General features: G+C 39.2%; 1 protein-coding gene across 1 annotated transcript in view; it reads left to right on the forward strand.

Annotated features, from left to right (window-relative positions):
• The window catches only part of SHC3 (SHC adaptor protein 3), a 172,653-nt gene that overhangs the window by 111,820 nt on the left and 40,820 nt on the right, over window positions 1–20,013 (forward strand). The window contains exons 10-11 of the mRNA XM_033122806.1: window positions 1,668–1,826; window positions 4,962–5,257. Coding sequence (XP_032978697.1) covers window positions 1,668–1,826; window positions 4,962–5,257 — 455 coding nt within the window. The remainder of the gene's footprint in view (window positions 1–1,667; window positions 1,827–4,961; window positions 5,258–20,013) is intronic.

Genomic DNA, 20,013 nt, shown 5'->3' on the forward strand with positions numbered 1-20,013 from the left:
GCATATAATAACTGCTAATGACTAAAGAAAACACATTATTTACATTAGATATTTATTTCATTGAAAAGTAGGTTAGGCTTATTTAAAAAGGAGGTTTTTCTTTTGTATAGTAAAGTTACACTGGCCAGATCAAGAGAAGACGAGGTAAGAGAGTTAGCAGGGCAAAAATGAACTTTATGTAATCTCTAGGCCTGGACCTTGAGACTCATAACTTGCAATGAATTTTAGGTTCTCATTTGGAAGCAATAAATATTTTTTTCCAGTGAACAAATAAGAATGTCCCTTTAATTTGCCAGCAGCTATTCCCCTTAAATGAAAATGAACTCTCAGTGCCACCAGGGAGAGTGTGTCCCCAGCTCCACACCAGCCATCGTGTGAGTGGCAAAGGACCATCGGCAGGAAAGTTATTCATTGGGCTTTTCATTATGTCCTTTTTAAAATTAGTTTGTAAAATTCTCAGACTGACTTGTTTGTAATACACACATATGTGAACTGCAGATAGCTGCTGCTCAACTGGGACGTGTAACCCAGGAACAGCCTGTGAAACATGGAAGTCAAGTGCAGGAATAGGAGTAGACACAGCATGACTTTGCTGGAGACGCTCCCCCGGAAGGAATTTTAGCAGGACACTTGCATTCTCATGCACAGAGGCAGACAGTGGTGTGCTGCCCAGAGTCCAACAACGGGCTCTGGGGAAAGTTTCTTTAAAAGCCCTGAGCCAATTCTTGCCTGCTGGATTGAGCTGGCTTCAACACCTCACCTCACTTCAACACCTCTGCAGAGATGTGAACACCGAAAGGCCATCTTGAGAACATGTCTGTGTAAGAGTGTTAGAGACAGGGGTCATAGGAAGAATGGGATAGTGGTGACACAAGCAGGCATGATCAGGCAACACCCTTTCCTCTCCTCAGGCACCAAGAGCAGGGACCGCTGGCCCAGACTGGGCATAGTCTTGGGCCAGCTAGAAAGTGCCATAGAGGCACTGCCTGGGGTGCGGGGCAGCCACTTATTGACTTATCGTTAAGGCTTTTCCCTTCATTGTAGCCATTTGTGCTGGGAGTAAGTGGCAGTCATTTTTTTCAATCACACACCCACCCTAGGCATCCTGCATGGAGCCAGGGTCTGTTTTATAGCCAAGGCCAATTCTGTTTTATAAGGAAAGTGTCTCAGTTCATTAGGTAGTAACCTTCTAAAACAGTGTTCATAGCACAAGCTAGAATAGCACATTGCTAGAATAGAGTTAATTTACAAAGCATTCACTTACATTTAAAAGAAAAGCAGGCAATTATAATAAGGCTTGTCACTCTTCTGCTTGGTTGTTTGATCTTATGACCTTTGTAAGGGGATGAGCAGACCAAGGCATGTCCTGCTCCACTCACGCGGCTGGGGCGGGGCCAGAGTCTTGCTAAGGCGCTAACTGTCATGAGTGTCCACCGTCGTGGACTGGCAGCTCCCGTTTTGACATGAAGAAGTGGAACACATTTTAGCCAGAACACAACAGTGTTGTGACAGTGTCATAAGAGGAGATTTAACCGATGAGGATCTGCAAGAGTTTCCTTATGGATAGCCGGAAGGACCTTCTCTGTGAAATGCTGGGTAGCTTAATTATAAATGCGTGAACCGCATTACCATGAGGAGAGGAAAGAAGGTTCATTTTCTTCTTGCAGGGTCCGAGGACATCTATAGCATGCCGGAAGGGAAAGCTCATGTGGCCCCTACGGGCGAAGCCCCCACCTACGTGAACACCCAACACCTCCCGCCACAGGCCGGGACACCAGCGGGCAGCAGTGCAGAGAGCAGCCCGAGGAAGGACCTCTTTGACATGAGTGGGTTTTCATTCGCCTCTGGTTTTCTTCTCTTTTGAGGTTGCTTTCTCTACTGCCCTTTATTGGAAATCTGCAATCACTGAATTTTCTGCTGGCTGGGTTTTAATTAGTGGTGATGACTAGCTGCACTTTTCTGGGTTATAATTGGGCTTTTCAAGGCTTCGAATTTGGCCAATGTCTACTTTGGGATTACAACTCTCTCTGTAATCCAGAGACATAGCAATTTCCCCTCTCTTTTCAGCATTGCCTTTCCTCTTGAAGATCTGCACATGTATTGAGACAAACCAAGAAACTGCAGCACAGCCCGCTCACATGCATGCACACGCGTGCCTTTCCTCTCGCTTTCCTCTTATTCTCTCTCTCTCCCCTACTCCTCTCCACTGAGCACCCCGCATATATCAAATACCATTCTACTCACTGGGGACATACAGGAAGAGGAAATAGGCAAAGTCCCGATTCTCAAGGAGCTTAAATAACCACTATGTATTACCAGGGAGTGACAAGTGCCCTGATAAAAGAAGAGAAGGTAAGACAAGAGACAGGAAACTACTTAGCAAAATAGTGGGATGTGTACCATTGACCTTCTATTTGTTGTAAACATTATGAAAATTAAATCATTCATGAACTGATTCAATGAAGTGAAAACTGTTGTTAAGGAATTTTGAAAGAGCCTCCCAAGCTCATAAAGAGCTGTATAGACCAAAATTTCTTTTTCAAATCCCTTGAGAATTTTACAGGCTAAAGAGAGGAGGAGACTAGCATTTAACAAGTTTCTACAATGTGCTATGCACTTATTATTTTATTTATTTATTTGTAATGATGATATAGGTAAATATTATTATTACAATCATGCGCCACATAACGACATTTCGATTAACTACAGACCACGTATACAATGGTGGTCCCATAAAATTATAATGGAGCTGAAAATTTCTGTCTTCTAGTGACATCAATGCCATCTTAATGTTATACTGGTAGTACAATGCATTACTCATATATGTGTGGTGATACTGGTATAAACAGACCTATATGTTGCCAGTCATAAGAAAGAACCATCTACATTTGTATAAGTGCACTCTATGGTGTTCGCACGATGATGAAATCGTCTCACTACTCATTTCTAAGAACATCCCCATCGTTAAGGGACACATGACCGTATCATTATTATTATTATCAATATCATTATCATTATTATTATTATTACACAGGAGAAAACAGAGAATCCTAGACGTTAAGTTACTTTACCACTGGTAAAAGGCAACCTTGCTGGTTCAACATTTGCTATTTATTGTGTTGTATGTGAGTGAGGACAGGATTGAGTGCTTTTATGATTCGGCCGCACCATGACAACAAAAGTCTATTTCTCCTCAGCCACTTTGGTTTTCCAGACAATGGACTACCATTCTGACTTAGAAAAACCACCAGAGCCAGAACTGTGGAATCTGGGTGTTTGGAGGCACCTTAAAAAGCATCTAATCCAATCCCTTCACTTAAAATAATGTGGAAACAGCCTAGGAGGTATGAAGTGACTTTCCCAGGATGCAGAGTGAAGGCGTGGCTCTCCGAGCCTCTGCTGCAGTTGTAACGATGTCTTGCAACAACTGCAGCTTAGCAGTCGTATTTTGGTCAGACAGTTTTACTGTTTAATTTAGTCAGTTTTCCCATGATTCCTGGATCCAGGGCCTGAGGAGAGTTAGAGTGGCTGAGGTTTAAGATGGGAAAAATGAGAATCAGAGCCAGCATTTTCTCATCCATCAATTTCTACTCCTACTCCCTAAACCAGAGAAGAGGATACAAAGAGAAGAAAGGCCCCTGGGAGGCTAGTTTCTACTGAAGAGTATGAAAAAAATGAAGGCAGCACTCTATGTTGTTTGTCTTGAACTACCAGAGATAAGTGATGACAATGCTGATGGTGAGGGTGATGGTGGTGGTGATGATGCTGATGATGCTGATGGTGTAGACACAGTGTAATACAAATTTCCAAGGACTCCAGGTCATCGGGAAAAAGATAGGATAAAAAAAAAATCAAATTTTAATCAACAGTTTTAATGTTTTTTTCTCTCCAAATATATAAATGATTTAACAAGTGTCAAAATGACCTTATGTTGGTTTCATTTATTCACCTCTCTTCTGCACATCTTCTACTCAGTTTTATTTTACAGCGTGCGTTGACTATAGGGTAGGAATGATGTCCCAGGAACAATGTTGGGCTTTGGGGATATAGTCGTGCCCCGGAGGAAACTGTACTTGTTCTTGTGGGGCTTGCATTGTAGTGGATTGGCAGTGAGGTCCAACATAATCCTGACAACAACGTACCCCTGTGTGTCAATACACCCATTTTCAGAGTGCTTTTGTACAATTGCCTTATTTGAAAACTGGACATTGAAGTTTAATTGGATGTGCCTGGTGACTTCTTTGCTGCTGCTATTTGTTGTTGGAGCAGCAGTCTTACCATTCACTGAGGCCCTGTGGGGAGAAGCAAGGTCTGAAGGGCCTGTAGTCAGGCTCAGTCTCAGACACTCACATAACAGCCTTTTCCCACAGGGAAACAAGTGAAGGTCAAGGAGATGTATGCTCCTAGCCTGGGGCAAGTCACACAACAGGCACCCAATAACTGTCAGTGTTATTCTCTTTTAAAAACTCAGCCAGTACAAAGATTTTGAAATAAACATTTGATGGGTCGGGTTTAGATTTTGCACAAAATCAAAACTTGGCAACTTGTCTTTTGTGTATTTCCTTTGGTACTGGAAGATTTTTATTCAGAAGAGAACATATTTGTTAAAGAGGCTAGTCGATGTTCTAGAGCAAATAGATGGTGTGTAATATGCGTGTCTCCTACAGCATGCAAAACTGAAGTCACTCTAACCAGTTAGACAAAGGGTGTGCTTGAATCCTTGGCATAAGGCACAACGCCCAGCTGCCTTGGGAAGGCAGACTCATCAGAAGGAGTCATGCCAAGATTTGGGCTTTGCTTCCAAATGCTTGTTATGATGAGCCTTGTTATATTACCAGTCTGTCGTTTATCTCTAGTTCTCCATTCTGATTGAGTTGTCTCTGCGTTCCCATCCCTCACAGTGTACTGTTTATCATTTTTTCTCCCTGGCCTGACCTGTTGCTCGTAAATGTTGTTGGCAGAACCTTTTGAAGATGCTCTCAAGAACCAGTCCGTGGGACTGGTGCTGAGCAAGGCAGCCTCCGTGGAGTGCATCAGCCCCATCTCACCCAGAGCCCTGGATGCCAAGATGCTGGAAGAGCTGAAAGCGGAGCCTTGGTACCAAGGCGAGATGAGCAGGAAGGAGGCAGAGGGGCTGTTGAAGAGAGACGGAGACTTTCTGGTCAGGAAGAGTACCACCAACCCAGGCTCCTTCGTTCTCACGGGCATGCACGACGGCCAGGCCAAACACCTGCTGCTTGTGGACCCAGAAGGCACGGTGAGCACAGAGCGACTGCTTTTCCTTCTTTACCCACATGAGCCTGCTGAAGTCCTGGTTGTCACTCCTCCAGAATCCTGAGCGCATGCACAGGGCACTGATGCTTTCAGGCCAGAGCTGGGCTATAGGAATCCACGGTCAGGGTCCCCTGCAAGTTATAAAACTTGGAAAATCACCAGGGCCCAGGCTGACAGCCTTAATTCTCGTGTCATTTAAAATAAATACAAAAACTGAGAAAGTTTTCCTCCCATTTGGACAAAGAAGTGCAGGGCTTCTGGGCTTTTGCTTTTTCTCTCAAATATCTCTAAAAGTTGAATCATAGGGGTTTTTCTTGCAGATTACAGAATGGAATGAAACAGCAAGTAAACCCCTATTCGTCAGTCTTGTTTTCCCACCCAGAGAAGTAAGGCCTCATGACAAACGAGTTTGACAACATAATTGTGTCTGAGTAGTTCTGTACCTTTGACTGAATATCACATCTTCCAGTCACAACTAGATTGGACTTTTCCCTGGCGCAGCCCGAGAAGTGCCAAGGTTATTAATTGCAGTTATGTTAACCTAACCATTGAGTAAATTCCAGGATTGTTGTATAAAATCTTTTCTCCAGTGAAAAGAAAGAAGCAGGTGGACTTACCTAAATAGTGATTAAGAACATTGCGTTTTTTGATTGATAAGTAGGGATGAAGGCTTAGTCTTCAGCTGCATGTGGGGAACACAATTTAACGTTGTGTGTTTGGGGAGGGGGACGTGTTATCTGAGAGGGGTGTCTAAACAGAGTTAGTGGCCCACACACTTCAGCTCTCTAGACACGGTCTCTGCACCTCCTCTCCCCCTCTCCACCTGGGCAACCATTTCTGTGAATATGATGTATATTCTTCCAAAATACCTCCTTTTGTTGTGTGGATATTTAAAAATATATTTTGTGTTTGTCCATTTGAGAAATTTGCAAACATGATATTGTTCCACAGATCCCATTTTATTAGGTTGTTGAAAAGTAATTGTGATTTAAAAGGTTAAAAACAATTGCAAAAATTGCAATTACGTTTGCACCAACCTAATATTTCTTTCTTTTCCCCCTTGGTACGCATTTGAGTTCTGTCAGTGGTGACTTCTGTATACTGAAGAGTTACTTGGGTGGGCTGCCTGGGGATCCCTGCATAAATACACATCACTTCCTGAGCAGTCTCATGAAGAAATGATGCACTGAAGGCACTACAAACCCTTGTGTGTGTTTACCCCTGCACCCAGGGCAGTTTCTCTGGGGCATATTCCAGGACTGGAGAGTTTTGGTCAAAGGACAACCTGCATTTAATTTCACTAGGAGTTGCATTTGCTTCCAGAATAGCAGGACTACCTATGTGCACAGCAACACAGTGTGAGGGCCCCCACATCTTCCTCTTCCTTGATATTATCCCTCTAGTTTTGCTCATCTGGTGGGAATGAGGGGTGCTGTCTCATTGTTTGCCGTTCAGCTCTTTGATTGCACTTCATCCACAGGTTCTTCTTGCACATTTTATGTTCCTATCTTTTCCCCGTTTTTCTCATTTAATCTTCTTATTGGACTTTCTTGTTGATTTTTTAAGCCATAGAATTTCCATATGTACTCTTCCACTTTTTCACCTATTGGATAATTTTATCTCAGGCGTTGTTTATCAAATAGAAGCATTTCTTTGGAATGTAGCTGAATCCATCAATTTTCCCCATTACATTTTTTTAAAAATTATTTTTTTAATTTATTGGGGTGACAATTGTTAGTAAAATTACATAGATTTCAGGTGTGCAATTCTGTATCACATCATCTATAAATTACATTGTGTGTTCACCACCCAGAGTCAGTTCTCCTTCCATCACCATCTATTTGATCCCCCTCACCCTCATCTCCCACCCCCCAACCCCCTTACCCTCTGGTAACCACTAAATTACGTTCCCCAGATTAATTTTCAAACCCCGTGGCCATCTTGTGGTTACTGATTGTTTTCTAATCCCCTTACCTGTCCCCTTACCCCCACCCCCTCCGCCCATCTAGCAACCCTCAGTTTTTCCTCTTTGTCTCCAAAACTGTTTCTGATTAGTTCATTCACTTATTCTTTTCTTTAGATTCCGCATATAAGTGAGATCATATGGTACTTATCTTTCTCTGTCTCACTTATTTCACTTAACATAATGTTCTCTAGGTCCATCCATGTTGTTGCAAATGGTAAGATTTCTTTCTTCTTTATGGCTGCGTAATACTCCATTGTATAAATATACCACAGCTTCTTAATCCAGTCATCTACCGATGGGCATTTCGGTTGTTTCCATGTCTTAGCTATTGTGTATAGTGCTGCAATAAACATAGGAGTGCATAAAGATTTTTGAATTGGAGTTTTGGATTTCTCCGGATAGATACCTAAGAGTGGAATTACTGGATCATAGGGTAGTTCCATTTTCAGATTTTTGAGATACCTCCATACTGTTTTCCATAGTGGCTGCACCAATCTGCAATCCCACCAACAGTGCACAAGCATTCCCTTTTCTCCACATCCGCGCCAGCACTTGTTGTTTGTTGATTTATTGATGATAGCCATTTTGACTGGGGTGAGGTGGTATCTCATTGTGGTTTTTATTTGCATTTCTCTGATGGTTAGTGAGGTTGAGCATTTCTTCATATGTCTGTTTGCCATCTGTATGTCCTTTTTAGAAAAATGTCTCTTCAAGTCCTCTGCCCATTTTTTAATTTGGTCGTTTGTTTTTTTGGAGTTGAGTTGAGTGAGTTTTTTATAGATTTGTGATATTAATCCCTTATCAGATATATCATTGGCAAATATCTTTTCCCATTCAGTAGGATCCCTTTTTGTTTTATTGATGGTTTCCTTTGCTGTGAAAAAACTTTTTAGTTTGATATAATCCCACATGTTTATTTTTTTCTCTTACTTCCTTTGCGCGAGGGGATATATCAGTAAAAATTTTACTCCGGTAATGTCTGTGAAGTTTCTTCCTATATTTTCTTCTAGGTATTTTATGGTTTCAGATTTTACATTTAAGTCTTTAAGCCATTTTGAATTTATTTTTGTATATGGTGTAAGGAGGTGGTCTAGCTTCATTTTTTTGCATGTGTCTGTTCAGGTTTCCCAGCACCATTTATTGAATAGACTGTCTTTACCCCATCGTACATTCTTGCTTCCATTGTCGTAGATTAAATGGCCACATAGGCATGGATTTATTTCTGGACTCTCTATTCTATTCCATTGATCTATGTGTCTGTTTTTATGCCAGTACCATGCTGTTTTGATTACTGTAGCCTTGTAGTATAATTTGAAGTCAGGTATTGTTATACCTCCCACTTTGTTCTTATTTCTCAAGATTGCCTTTGCTATTCGGGGTCTTTTATGGTCCCATATAAATTTTAGGATTATATGTTCTGTTTCTGTGAAAAACGTCGTTGGTAGTTTGATAGGAATTGCGTTGAATATGTATATTGCCTTAGGCAGTATGGACATTTTAACTATATAAATTCTTCCTATCCATGAACATGATATGTGTTTCCATCTATTTATATCTTCTTTCATTCCTTTCTTCAGTGTCTTATAATTTTCTGAGTACAGATCTTTTACTTCTTTGGTTAAATTTATTCTCAGGTATTTTATAGTCTTTGGAGCAATTGTAAATGGGATTTTTAAAAAATTTCTCCTTCTGATGTTTTATTATTGGTATATACAAATGCAACTGATTTCTGAATATTAATTTTGTATCCTGCTACTTTACTAAATTCCTCTATCAGCTCTAATGGCTTCTTGGTGGAGTCTTTAGGGTTCTCTATATATAGTATCATATCATCTGCATACAATGATAACTTTACTTCCTCCTTACCAATTTGGATGCCTTTTATTTCTTTTTCTTGTCTGATTGCTGTGGCTAGAACTTCTAGCACTATGTTGAATAGAAGCGGAGATAGTGGGCAATCTTGCCTTGTTCCTGATCTTAGGGGGAATGGTTTTAGCTTTTCCCCATTGAGTATGATGTTAGCTGTGGGTTTGTCATATATGGCCTTTATTATGTTGAGATATGACCCCTCTATCCCCACTTTTTTAAGGGTTTTTATCATAAATGGCTGTTGGATTTTATCAAATGCTTTTTCTGCATCTATTGATATGATCATGTGATTTTTATTTTTCATTTTGTTAATGTGGTGTATCACATTAATTGATTTGTGGATGTTGAACCACCCTTGCATACCAGGGATGAATCCCACTTGATCATGGTGTATGATCTTTTTAATGTATTGCTGAATTCTGTTCGCTAATATTTTGTTGAAGATTTTTGCATCTATGTTCATTAGAGATATCGGCCTGTAGTTTTCTTCTTTTGTGGTGTCTTTGTCTGATTTTGGGATCAGGGTGATAGTGGCTTCATAAAAAGTGTTTGGGAGTCTTCCCTCCTTCTGGATTTTTTGGAAGAGCTTGAGGAGAATAGGTGATAATTCTTTTTTGAACGTTTTGTAAATTCACCTGTAATTCACCTGGTCCAGGGCTTTTGTTTGTTGGGAGATTGTTGATTACTGATTCAATTTCCGTGGTGGTAATCAGTCTATTCAGGTTTTCTGTTTCTTCTTGAGTTAGCCTTGGAAGGTTGTACGCCTCTAGAATATTGTCCATTTCTTCCAGATTGTCAAATTTGTTGGCATATAGTTGCTCATAGTAACTTCTTAAAACTTTTTGTATTTCTGCAGTGTCCGTTGTCACGTCTCCTCTTTCATTTCTGATTTTATTAATTTGGGTCCTCTCTCTCTTTTTTTTAATGAGTCTGGCTAAAGGTTTGTCGATTTTGTTTATCTTCTCTAAGAACCAACTCTTGGATTCATTGATCTTTTGTATTGTTTTTCTGGTTTCTAATTCATTTATTTCTGCTCTGATCTTTATTATCTCCTTCCTTGTGCTTCCTTTGGGCTTATTTTGCTGTTCTTTTTTCAGATCCCTTAAGTGTGAAGATAAACTGTTGATTAGTGATGTTTCTTGTTTCTTTAGGTAGGCCTGCAAAGCTATGAATTTCCCTCTTTGGACTGCTTTCATGGCATCCCATAGATTTTGGGTCGTCGTGTTTTCATTTTCGTTTGTCTCGAGATATCTTTTGATTTCTTCCTTGATCTCCTGCTTGACCCATTCATTATTTAGTAATAAGTTACTCAGCCTCCATGAATTGGTGTGTCTTCCAGCTTTTTTCCTGTAGTTCATTTCTAATTTCATAGCATTGTGATCAGAGAAGACAATTGGTATGATTTCAATTTTCTTAAATTTATCAAAACTTGTTTTGTGGCCTAACATGTGGTCTATCTTGGAAAATGTTCCATGTGCGCTTGAGAAAAAGGTGTATTTTGCAGCATTGGGGTAAAATGTTCTGAAAATATCGATTAAATCCAAGTGGTCCAATGTATCATTTAAGGCTGTTGTTTCCATATTGATTTTCTGTCTGGAAGACCTGTCATTTGTTGTCAGAGTTGTGTTGAAGTCCCCTACTATGATAGTGTTACTGTTGATCTCTGTCTTTATGTCAGTCAGTACCTGTTTTATATATTTAGGTGCTCCTATGTTGGGTGCATAGATGTTTACTAGGGTTATGTCCTCTTGTCGGATCGATCCCTTTATTATTATATAGTGCCCATCTTTATCTTTTAATATGTTCTTCATTTTAAAGTCTATTTTGTCAGATATAAGTATTGAAACTCCAGCTTTTTTCTCGTTTCCATTTGCATGAAATATCTTACTCCAACCCTTCACTTTCAGCCTGTGTGTGTCTTTTGTTCTGAGGTGAGTCTCTTGTATACAGCATATACAAGGGTCTTGCTTTCTTATCCAGTCAGCCACCCTATGTCTCTTGATTGAAGCATTTAATCCATTTACATTTAAAGCGATTATTGATAGGTACATAGTTATTGCCATTTTTAAATTTGTAGTTAGGTTGTTTTGATCTTTCTTCTATTTACAGAAGTCCTTTTAGTATTTCTTGCAATGCTGGCTTGGTGGTAATACATTCCTTTAGCTTATTTTTTTCTGGAAAGCTCTTTATCTCTCCATCAACTTTAAATGATAGCCTTGCTGGATAAAACAATCTAGGTTGTAGGCCTTTGTTTTCCATCACTTTGAGTATCTCCTGCCACTCCCTCCTGGCCTTCAATGTTTCTGTAGAAAAATCATTTGATAGTCTTATGGGAGTTCCCTTGTATGTAACCCTCTGTCTTTCTCTTGCTGCTTTTAGGATTCTCTCATTGTCTTTAAGCTTTGCCATTTTAACTATAATGTGTCTTGGTGTGGACCTGTTTGGGTTTATCCTGGTTGGAACTCTCTGCATTTCCTGGGCTTGTATGTTGGTTTCCTTCATCAGGTTGGGGAAGTTTTCAGACATTATTACTTCAAATATGTTCTCAATCCCTTGCTTCCTCTCTTCACCTTCTGGTATTCCTATGATGCGCATGTTGTTGCGCTTGATGTTATCCCAGAGGTCTCTTAAGCCATCCTCATTGTTTTTTATTCTTTTTTCTTTCTGTTGTTCCATTTGGGTGATCTCTGCTACCTTGTCTTCTAAGTCGCTGATTTGATCCTCTGCTTCATCTAACCTGCTGGTAATTCCTTCAAGTGAGTTCTTAATTTCGGTAATTGTGTTCTTTAGTTCTAACTGGTTGTTCGTTATGATTTCTACATCCTTCTTTATGTCTTCTCTAAGCTCCTTAAACATTCTTGTCACCAGTGTTCTGAACTCTGTCTCTGAAAGGTTGGTTACCTCTGCTTCATTTGGTTCCAGTTGTGGAGGTTTCTTCTGTTCTTTTATTTGGGACATGTTTCTTTGTTTCCCCATTCTGGCTAACTCTCTGTGTTTGCTTTGATGTATTAGGTAGATCCCCTAGAGTTCTTAGTTCTTGCTAGGTTATCTTATGTAGTATGTGTCCTTTATATTTGACTTGCACTACGTCATTCCTCTCCTCTGTGTGTGCTCCAAAGTTGACTCTTGTGTTGTGTATATTGTCCTGTTCAAGAAGATCTTTAATTGCTTTTTGCTTGTGAGTAGGTGGGGTTAAATCCTAGGCTGACTCATTGTGACACTTGGCTCTGCCCACCGCAGGGCATTCTGCTACGTGAGGGTTGACCACTTAAATGTGGTTTGGCCTCTATGGGCTCTAGTGCCTGCAGAGAATTCCCTCTGGGTGTATGACTTGTAGGTCAAACCCTGTAGTACTCTGGTTTGGTCTGGAGTTGGCCTCTGGATATGTGGAATCTTGTGCCTCTTAAGCTGGGCCCTGGTAGGGCAGTTTCAGAACAAAGCAAATCACCAAGCACAATAGCAACAACAACAACAAAGAAAAAAATCAAATACATTCACATGTAAATACACCCGATAACCCCCACTCGACACAGGCAAAGATATCAAAGATATAAAGACAAAGCAAAACAAAACAAAACAAAGCAAAACAAAAAGCAGTGCCAGTCTTGGCTTAAGCCCACCAAATAATGTCCAGGTTGTCCTCTGCTGTACCAAAGAGCCCCCTGCTTATTGCGCAGGCAGAGCCAGTCACCTGGTGCCCAAAGTGACTTTGGGACTGTAGATTTAAATGCGTCGGCCTGAGGGGTCTGGATGATAGTTTTTACAAAGTCATTGCAGTTTCTGCCCTTGCCTGCACATATGCACACTGAGAATAGCACCACTAGCCCCGTGTCCAGTACTCCTGAGTCTTAGGGCACTTCTTCAGTGTGTGTGTGTATGGGGGGGTGCGGGCGGGAGATTTCTGAGCTGCTGAAAGCCCAGAGCTGCGTCTGCCTTACTGCTGATCCCTGGAAGTGTCTCTGCAGTTGCACTTGCCCCGCCCTAGGCAGGCCAGAAAGGGTGGGGGCTGTGGATGGAGGGGTCTTCTCTCTCCCAGCCCAGCCGCGCCGTCACACTCTTCCCGCAGCCCAGAAAAGGTGGTGGCTGGGGGTGGAGGAGTCTCTTCTCTCCCAGCCCAGCCAAAATCACACTCTTCCCAGCCTCTCCCCTTGGTCAGGGCTGCCTGTCAGGCTTCCCAGAGCCTGAGCACTACTACGGCTCCTCTGTAATCTGACACTACTCCTCAGTTCAGGGGCCAGTTTAAGTCTCTGGAAGGGCGGGGGTAGGAGTGGAAGAGCGGGGGCGGGGGGGGGGCAGGGGCCCAGGTATGGAGTCTGTGTTCTTTGTCCGCCCTAGGGCCCACTAGCCGCCCTCCCGGCAGGAGAAATCAGCCGTGGGACGCAGGGAGAGCCCACCTCCTGGTCTCTGTGCTCTGCGTTCCGCCCTGGGATCCCGTGCGTGCCTGGAACTGCGGGTGCCACCGCGGTTTCGCTGCCGCCACCGCCGCCGGCCGGGACCCCACTGCGGGCCCGCACGTTTTCACTCCGCTCCCTTCCTTCCTTCCCCTGCTCTCCCAATTAGCGCACCTTCAAGTAATCCTTCCACGAGTCTCTTAGCTGTTCTGTGTGATGAGCAAAGAGTTCTTTGTTGAGTTATAGGTCCCGTTTGTAATAAGATCCGGAGGAGAACTCAGAAAGTGCGCCCCGCTGCCGCCATTTCTATGACATCATCTCCCTCCCCATTACATTTTATGTTTTGAGTTTTAAAAGATTTCCTCACCTACAAATCACATATATAATGTAGTCTTCTATATTTTCTCCTATTAACTTTATAGTTTTATCTTTCACATTTGCATTTCAATTCCAACCTAAGTTACATTTGAATATGATTTAAGATAGGGACCCAATATTTTTTACATCTCCATGTAGCGATCCAATTTTTTGTCACCATTTGCCAAATAATTCATTTTTTCTCTGTTGTACTGATGCTCCTCCTATGACTCACCCTGTGCCAAGGGTCTGTTTCTGGACAGTCAGTTCTATTTTATTGATCTTACTGTTTATTTCTTATATGGGTACCATACTGTGTTAGTCATTATAGCTTTGAAACTGTCTTAATCTCTGGTAGTGTGAGTTATTTCTCTTGATTCTTCTTTTTATAAGTTGTCTTAGTTATTCTCAGACCTTCATTCTTCTTTGTTTTTATTTTAGATTCAGTTTACTAAGTCACCAAAAAAGAAAAGGAAAGAAAAAGAACATGCTGGGGTTTTGGTAGGACTTGCATTGAATTTATAGATTAATTTGGGAAGAGCTGACATTTTTCAATATTAAATCATATTCATAAACATGGCACACAGCTTCACTTATTTAGTTTTTAAGATGTCCTTTGTTAGTATTTTAAAATTCTCTCCAGGAAGCTCTTCTGGTTCTTTTGTTAGGTTATTCCCTAAGGTGTCTAGTTTTAGTTCCTGTTGTAAGTGGTATGTTATTTTGGTTACCTGCCAACAGTTATGGTGGCAGGGATAGGAATGTGGTGTGATCTTGTGCCTAGAAATTCTGCTGATTGCAGTATTTTTACTAGAACGGTCATGCCAATGCAAATACTGACAGTTTTGTTCCCTGCCTTCAAATCACTGTCCGTAGTGTTCTCATCCCAGCATGCCTTTGAGCATTGGCCTGGAGAGGGCTCCCATTTCTTGTTACCAGCCTAAAAGGAAATGTTTGAGGCTTTGTTCTATTAAGGTAATGTAATATAAACATTTATGCACCCAACATACGAACACCTAAACATGTAAAGCAAATATTGATGAACATAAAGGGAGAGATCGACAGTAATATAGTCACAGTATGAGACTTTAACACCCTACTGACACCAATAAGCAGATCTTCCAGACAGAAAATCAACAAAGAAACAGTCGCCCTAAATGACACAATAGACCAGCTGGATTTAGCTGATATTTATAGAGCATTTCACCCCAAAGCAGGAGAATATACATTCTTTTCAAGCGCACATGGAATGCTTTCCAAGAGAGACCACATGTTAGGCCATAAAACAAGTCTCAATAAATTTAGGACCATTGAAATCATATCAAGCGTCTTCTCCAACCACGATGATATGAAACTAGAAATTAATGATAAGAAAAAAACTGAAAAACACATAAACACATACAGGCTAAATAACAGCTACTAAACAACAAGATGAAGGAAGAAATCAAAAGATACCTTAGATAAATGAAAATGAAAACACAATGACCCAAAATCTATACAATACAGTGAAAGCAGTTCCAAAAGGGAAATTCATAGCAATACAAGACCACCTCAAGAAATAAGAAAAATCTCAAATAAGCAATCTAACCTTACACCTAAAGGAACTAGGAAAAGAATAGCAAACAAAGCTCAAAGTGAGTAAAAAGAAGGAAGTAATAAAAATCAGAGTGGAAATAAACAAAATAAAGTAAAAAAGAAAACAACTTAAATGAAACCAAGAGTTGGTTCTTTGAAAAGATAAAAAAAATAATTGATATACCCTTAACCAACTCATCAAGAAAAAAGATGAACCAAATAAAATCAGTAGTGAAAGAGGAGAACTGACAACTGACACCACAGAAATACAAAAGATCATAGCAAAAAACTACTAACAATTGTATGCCAATGAATTGGACAATCTGGAAGAAATGAATAAATTCCTAAAAGCATACAATCTTCAAGACTGAGTCAATAAGAGATAGATTGATTACTGCTAACAAAATTGAACAGTAATAAATAAAATAAAAAAAAAAACTCCCAACAAACAAAAGTCCTGGACTGGCTGGTTTAACAGGTGAATTTTGCCAAACATTTGAAGAATTAACATCTCTCCTTCTCAAACTGTTCCAAAAAAATTGAAGAGGACAGAGGCTCCCATCTCATTTTATGAGGTCATCATTCCCCTGATTCCAAAACCAGACAAAGACATTCCAAAAAATGAAAATTATAGCCTGATATCTCTGATGAACATACATGCAAAAAACTTCAACAAATTATTAGCAAACTGAATTCAGCAATACATTACAAAGATCATACACCACAATCAAGTGGAATTTATTTATGGGATGCAAGATTGGTTCAACATCTGCAAATCAATTAATGTGAAACACCACATAAACAAAATGAAGGATAAAAACCATACAATCATACCAATAGATGCGGAAAAGGCATTTGACAAAATCCATCATCCATTTACTAAAAAAACCCTCAGCAAAATGGGACTAAAAGGAACATACTTCAACATAATAAAGGCCATATATGAAAAGCACACTGCTCACATTATACTCAATGGTGAAAAGCTAAAAGCATTCTACTTAAGATCAGGAACAAGACAAGGATGTCCACTTTCACCAGTTTTATTCAATATAGTATTGAAAGTTTTAGCCATAGCAATCATACAAGAAAAAAATATATATTATAAAAGGCATCCATATTGGAAAACAAGAAGCAAAACTGTCATTATTTGCAGATGACATGGTACTATATATAGTGAACTCTAAAGATTCCACCAAAAAACTACTAGAACTCATAAATGAACTCAGTAAAGTAGCAGGATACAAAATTGATATTCAGAAATTTGTTGCATTTTTATACACCAATAAAGAACTTTCAGAAAGAGAAATCAATGAAACAATCCATTTACAATTGCATTAAAAAATAAATAATTAAAATGCCTAGGGATAAATTTAACAGAGGAGATAAAAGGTCTGTTCTTGGGAAATTATAAGACACTGAATAAAGAAATTAAAGAAGATAAAAATGAATGGAAGCATAAACCGTGCTCATGGATAGGAAGAGTTAACATCATTAAAATGTGCATACCCAAAACAATCTATAGATTCAATGTAATCCCTATCAAAATACCAATGGCATTTTCCACAGAACTAGAACAAATAATCCTAAAATGTATAAGACTCTGAATAGCAACAGCAATCTTGAAAAGGAAGGAAGAACAAAGTTGGAGGTATCATGATATCAAATTATACTACAAGGCTAAGTAAACAAAACAGCACAGTACTGGCATAAAAACAGACACATAGATCAATGGAAGAGAGCAGAGAGCCCAGAAATAAACCCATGTCTATATGGTCAATTGATCTATGACAAAGGAGGCAATAGGGCAAAGACAGTGTGTTCAATAAATGGTGTTAGGAAAACTGGACAAATAAATGCAAAAAAAAAAAATTGAGCCTAGACTACCCTCTGATACTATATACAAGAATAAGCTCAAAATGGATTAAAGACTTAAATACACTACCCAAAACCATAAAACTCCTAGAAAAAAACATAGGCAGTAAACTCGCTGACATTGCTGTTAGTAATATTGTTTTTTTTGGATATATCTCCTCAGCAAGAGAAACAAAGAAAAAATAAATGGGACTACATCAAGCTAAAAAGTTTTGCACAGCAAATGAAAACATCAACAAAATGAAAAAATAATCAACCTACTGAATGGGAGAAGACAGTTGCCAATTATCATCAGATAAGGGGTTAATACCCCAAATTTATAAAGAACCCATACAACTTAACACCACAAAAAGCAACAATCCAATTAAAAAATGGGCAGAGGACCTGAATAGACATTTCTCCAAAGAAGACATACGTATGGGCAATAGTCATATGAAAAGATGCTCACTGTCACTAATTATCAAAGAAATGCAAATTAAAACCACAATGAGCTATCACTTCATACCTGCCAGAATGGCCATCATCAATAAATCAACAAGCAACAAGCAATCTGGAAAAGAAAAAACAAAGTTGGAGGTATCACACTACCTGATATCAAACTACACTACAAGGCTATAGTAATCAAAACAGCATGGTAGTAGCATAAAAAGGGACCCACAGATCTATGGAACAGAACAAAGAGCTCAGAAATAAGTGTTGATAGGATGTGGGGAAAGGAGAACTCTTGTGGTATTCCAAAATGGTGCGGCCACTGTGGAAAACCACATGGAGTTTCCTCCAAAAATTAAAAATAGATCTACTTTATGTCCCAGCAATTCTATTTCTGGGTATTTAGCTGAAGAAATCCAAAACACTAATTTGAAAAGATATATGGATTCCTATGTTTATTGCAGCATTATTTATAATAGCCAAGATATGGAAGCAATTGGTATATACATACAATGGAATATTAGTTGGCCATAAGAAAATAATGAAATGTTACCATTTGCAACAACGTGGATGGAACTAGAGGGTATTATGATAAGTGAAATAAGTCAGACTGAGAAAGACAAATACCATATGATCTCATTTATATGTGGAATCTAAAGAACAGAGTAAATGAATAAACAAAGCAGAAACAGACTCATAGATACAGAGAACAAACTGACGGTTGCCAGGTAGGTGGGGTTTGGAGAGCTGCATAAAAAGGTGAAGGGATTTAGTAGTACAAATTGGTAGTTATGAAATAGTCACAGGATATAAAGTACAGCATAGGAATATAGTCAATAATATTGTAATGACTATGTGTAGTGACAGGTGGGTACTATACTAATCGAGGGGACAACTTTGTAAATTATATAAATTTCTAATCATTATGCTGTATACCTGAAAATAATATAATATAGAATGTCAATGGTAATTGAAAAAAAATACAAGTAATAAAAAAAAAAGGATGATGTAAGCTTTTGGTAGACTGCCCTTATCAGCCTGAGGAATTTATTCATTTGTTCATTCATTCATTCATTCATTCACTCAACAAATGTGTACCGAATGACTACTAAATCCAGGCATTGTTTTTGTCACCTGGGATATGTTCCTGAACCAGTTAAAAGGACAATTTCTGCTCTTGTGGAATTTGGAATTAATGCATATTAATTGCCTAAATACTTTTAACACGTGTTGGTATTGAACTTTATCAAATGCTTCTTCCGCATCTTTTGTGATAATACGGTGATTTTTTTTCTTAAGTCATTAATGTGGGGAATTAAACAGGCAGATGTTTCTGATGCTGTGTCCTGACATGAACCCTGCTACGTTTTGACATAGGAATCATGAAATGCATCATTGGATTTGGGCATCCAATGTTTTCTTTAGTTTTATTTCAATTGCTGTTCATAAGTGAAATCTGTCTTTATTGACTTTTCTTCCGTCACTTGTGTGTGCTCACCAAACAGGGTATCCAGATTATAGGGTTATACTCATCTCTTATAATGAGCTAGATTTACTCCAAATCAGAGAGCTCTCTCCTCACCATTTTATCTCAAATTGAATCTCCTGGATAACCCCTATTTCTTTATCTTGATTTATTTTTATCCTAAGGAACTTATCACACACAAGCACTAGTTTTATTTGCTAATTTGTTTATTATTTACTCCCCCCACCCCCAGATTATAATCTTCATGAAATTAGCAGCCTTGTTCATTGTAGTGTCCCCCAACACCTAGAATAGTGTCTGGCACATAGTAGGTGTTCAACAAGCATTAGACAAGTGAACGCATAGATCAACCTCAGACTTTTTCAGAAATGGAGAGACCAAGAAGGTGACGTGGGGTGCTAACGGTCACGTACTATTGGCAGATACAGACTCACAAATAAAGCTTTCCAGATAGAATCAGTCCAGAGTTCTTTCCGTTTACATAGGCTGTCTGTTAATTTAACCGTTTTTATCTAAAACAGAACAGGAGAGAAAATACCTAAGAAATTCTATGAGAATATAAATATTTCAGTTAAAAATTTTAGGTATTTAAAAAAAATGAAAACGTAAAATTTAGCTATATTCTACCATCTTATAGACTGAAAATTACTAAGTTTTTCACTCAGTACTTATAGAAAAATGATGATTAAAACAGATTTGCACCACTACTAATATACAGAGGGTACCAAAAAAGTATATACATTTTAAGAAAGGAAAAAACTATTAAAATTGTAACACTCAATGTATACCGATAACAA

The sequence above is a fragment of the Rhinolophus ferrumequinum genome, chromosome 12 (assembly GCF_004115265.2).
Source record: "Rhinolophus ferrumequinum isolate MPI-CBG mRhiFer1 chromosome 12, mRhiFer1_v1.p, whole genome shotgun sequence".
Taxonomy (NCBI): domain Eukaryota; kingdom Metazoa; phylum Chordata; class Mammalia; order Chiroptera; family Rhinolophidae; genus Rhinolophus; species Rhinolophus ferrumequinum.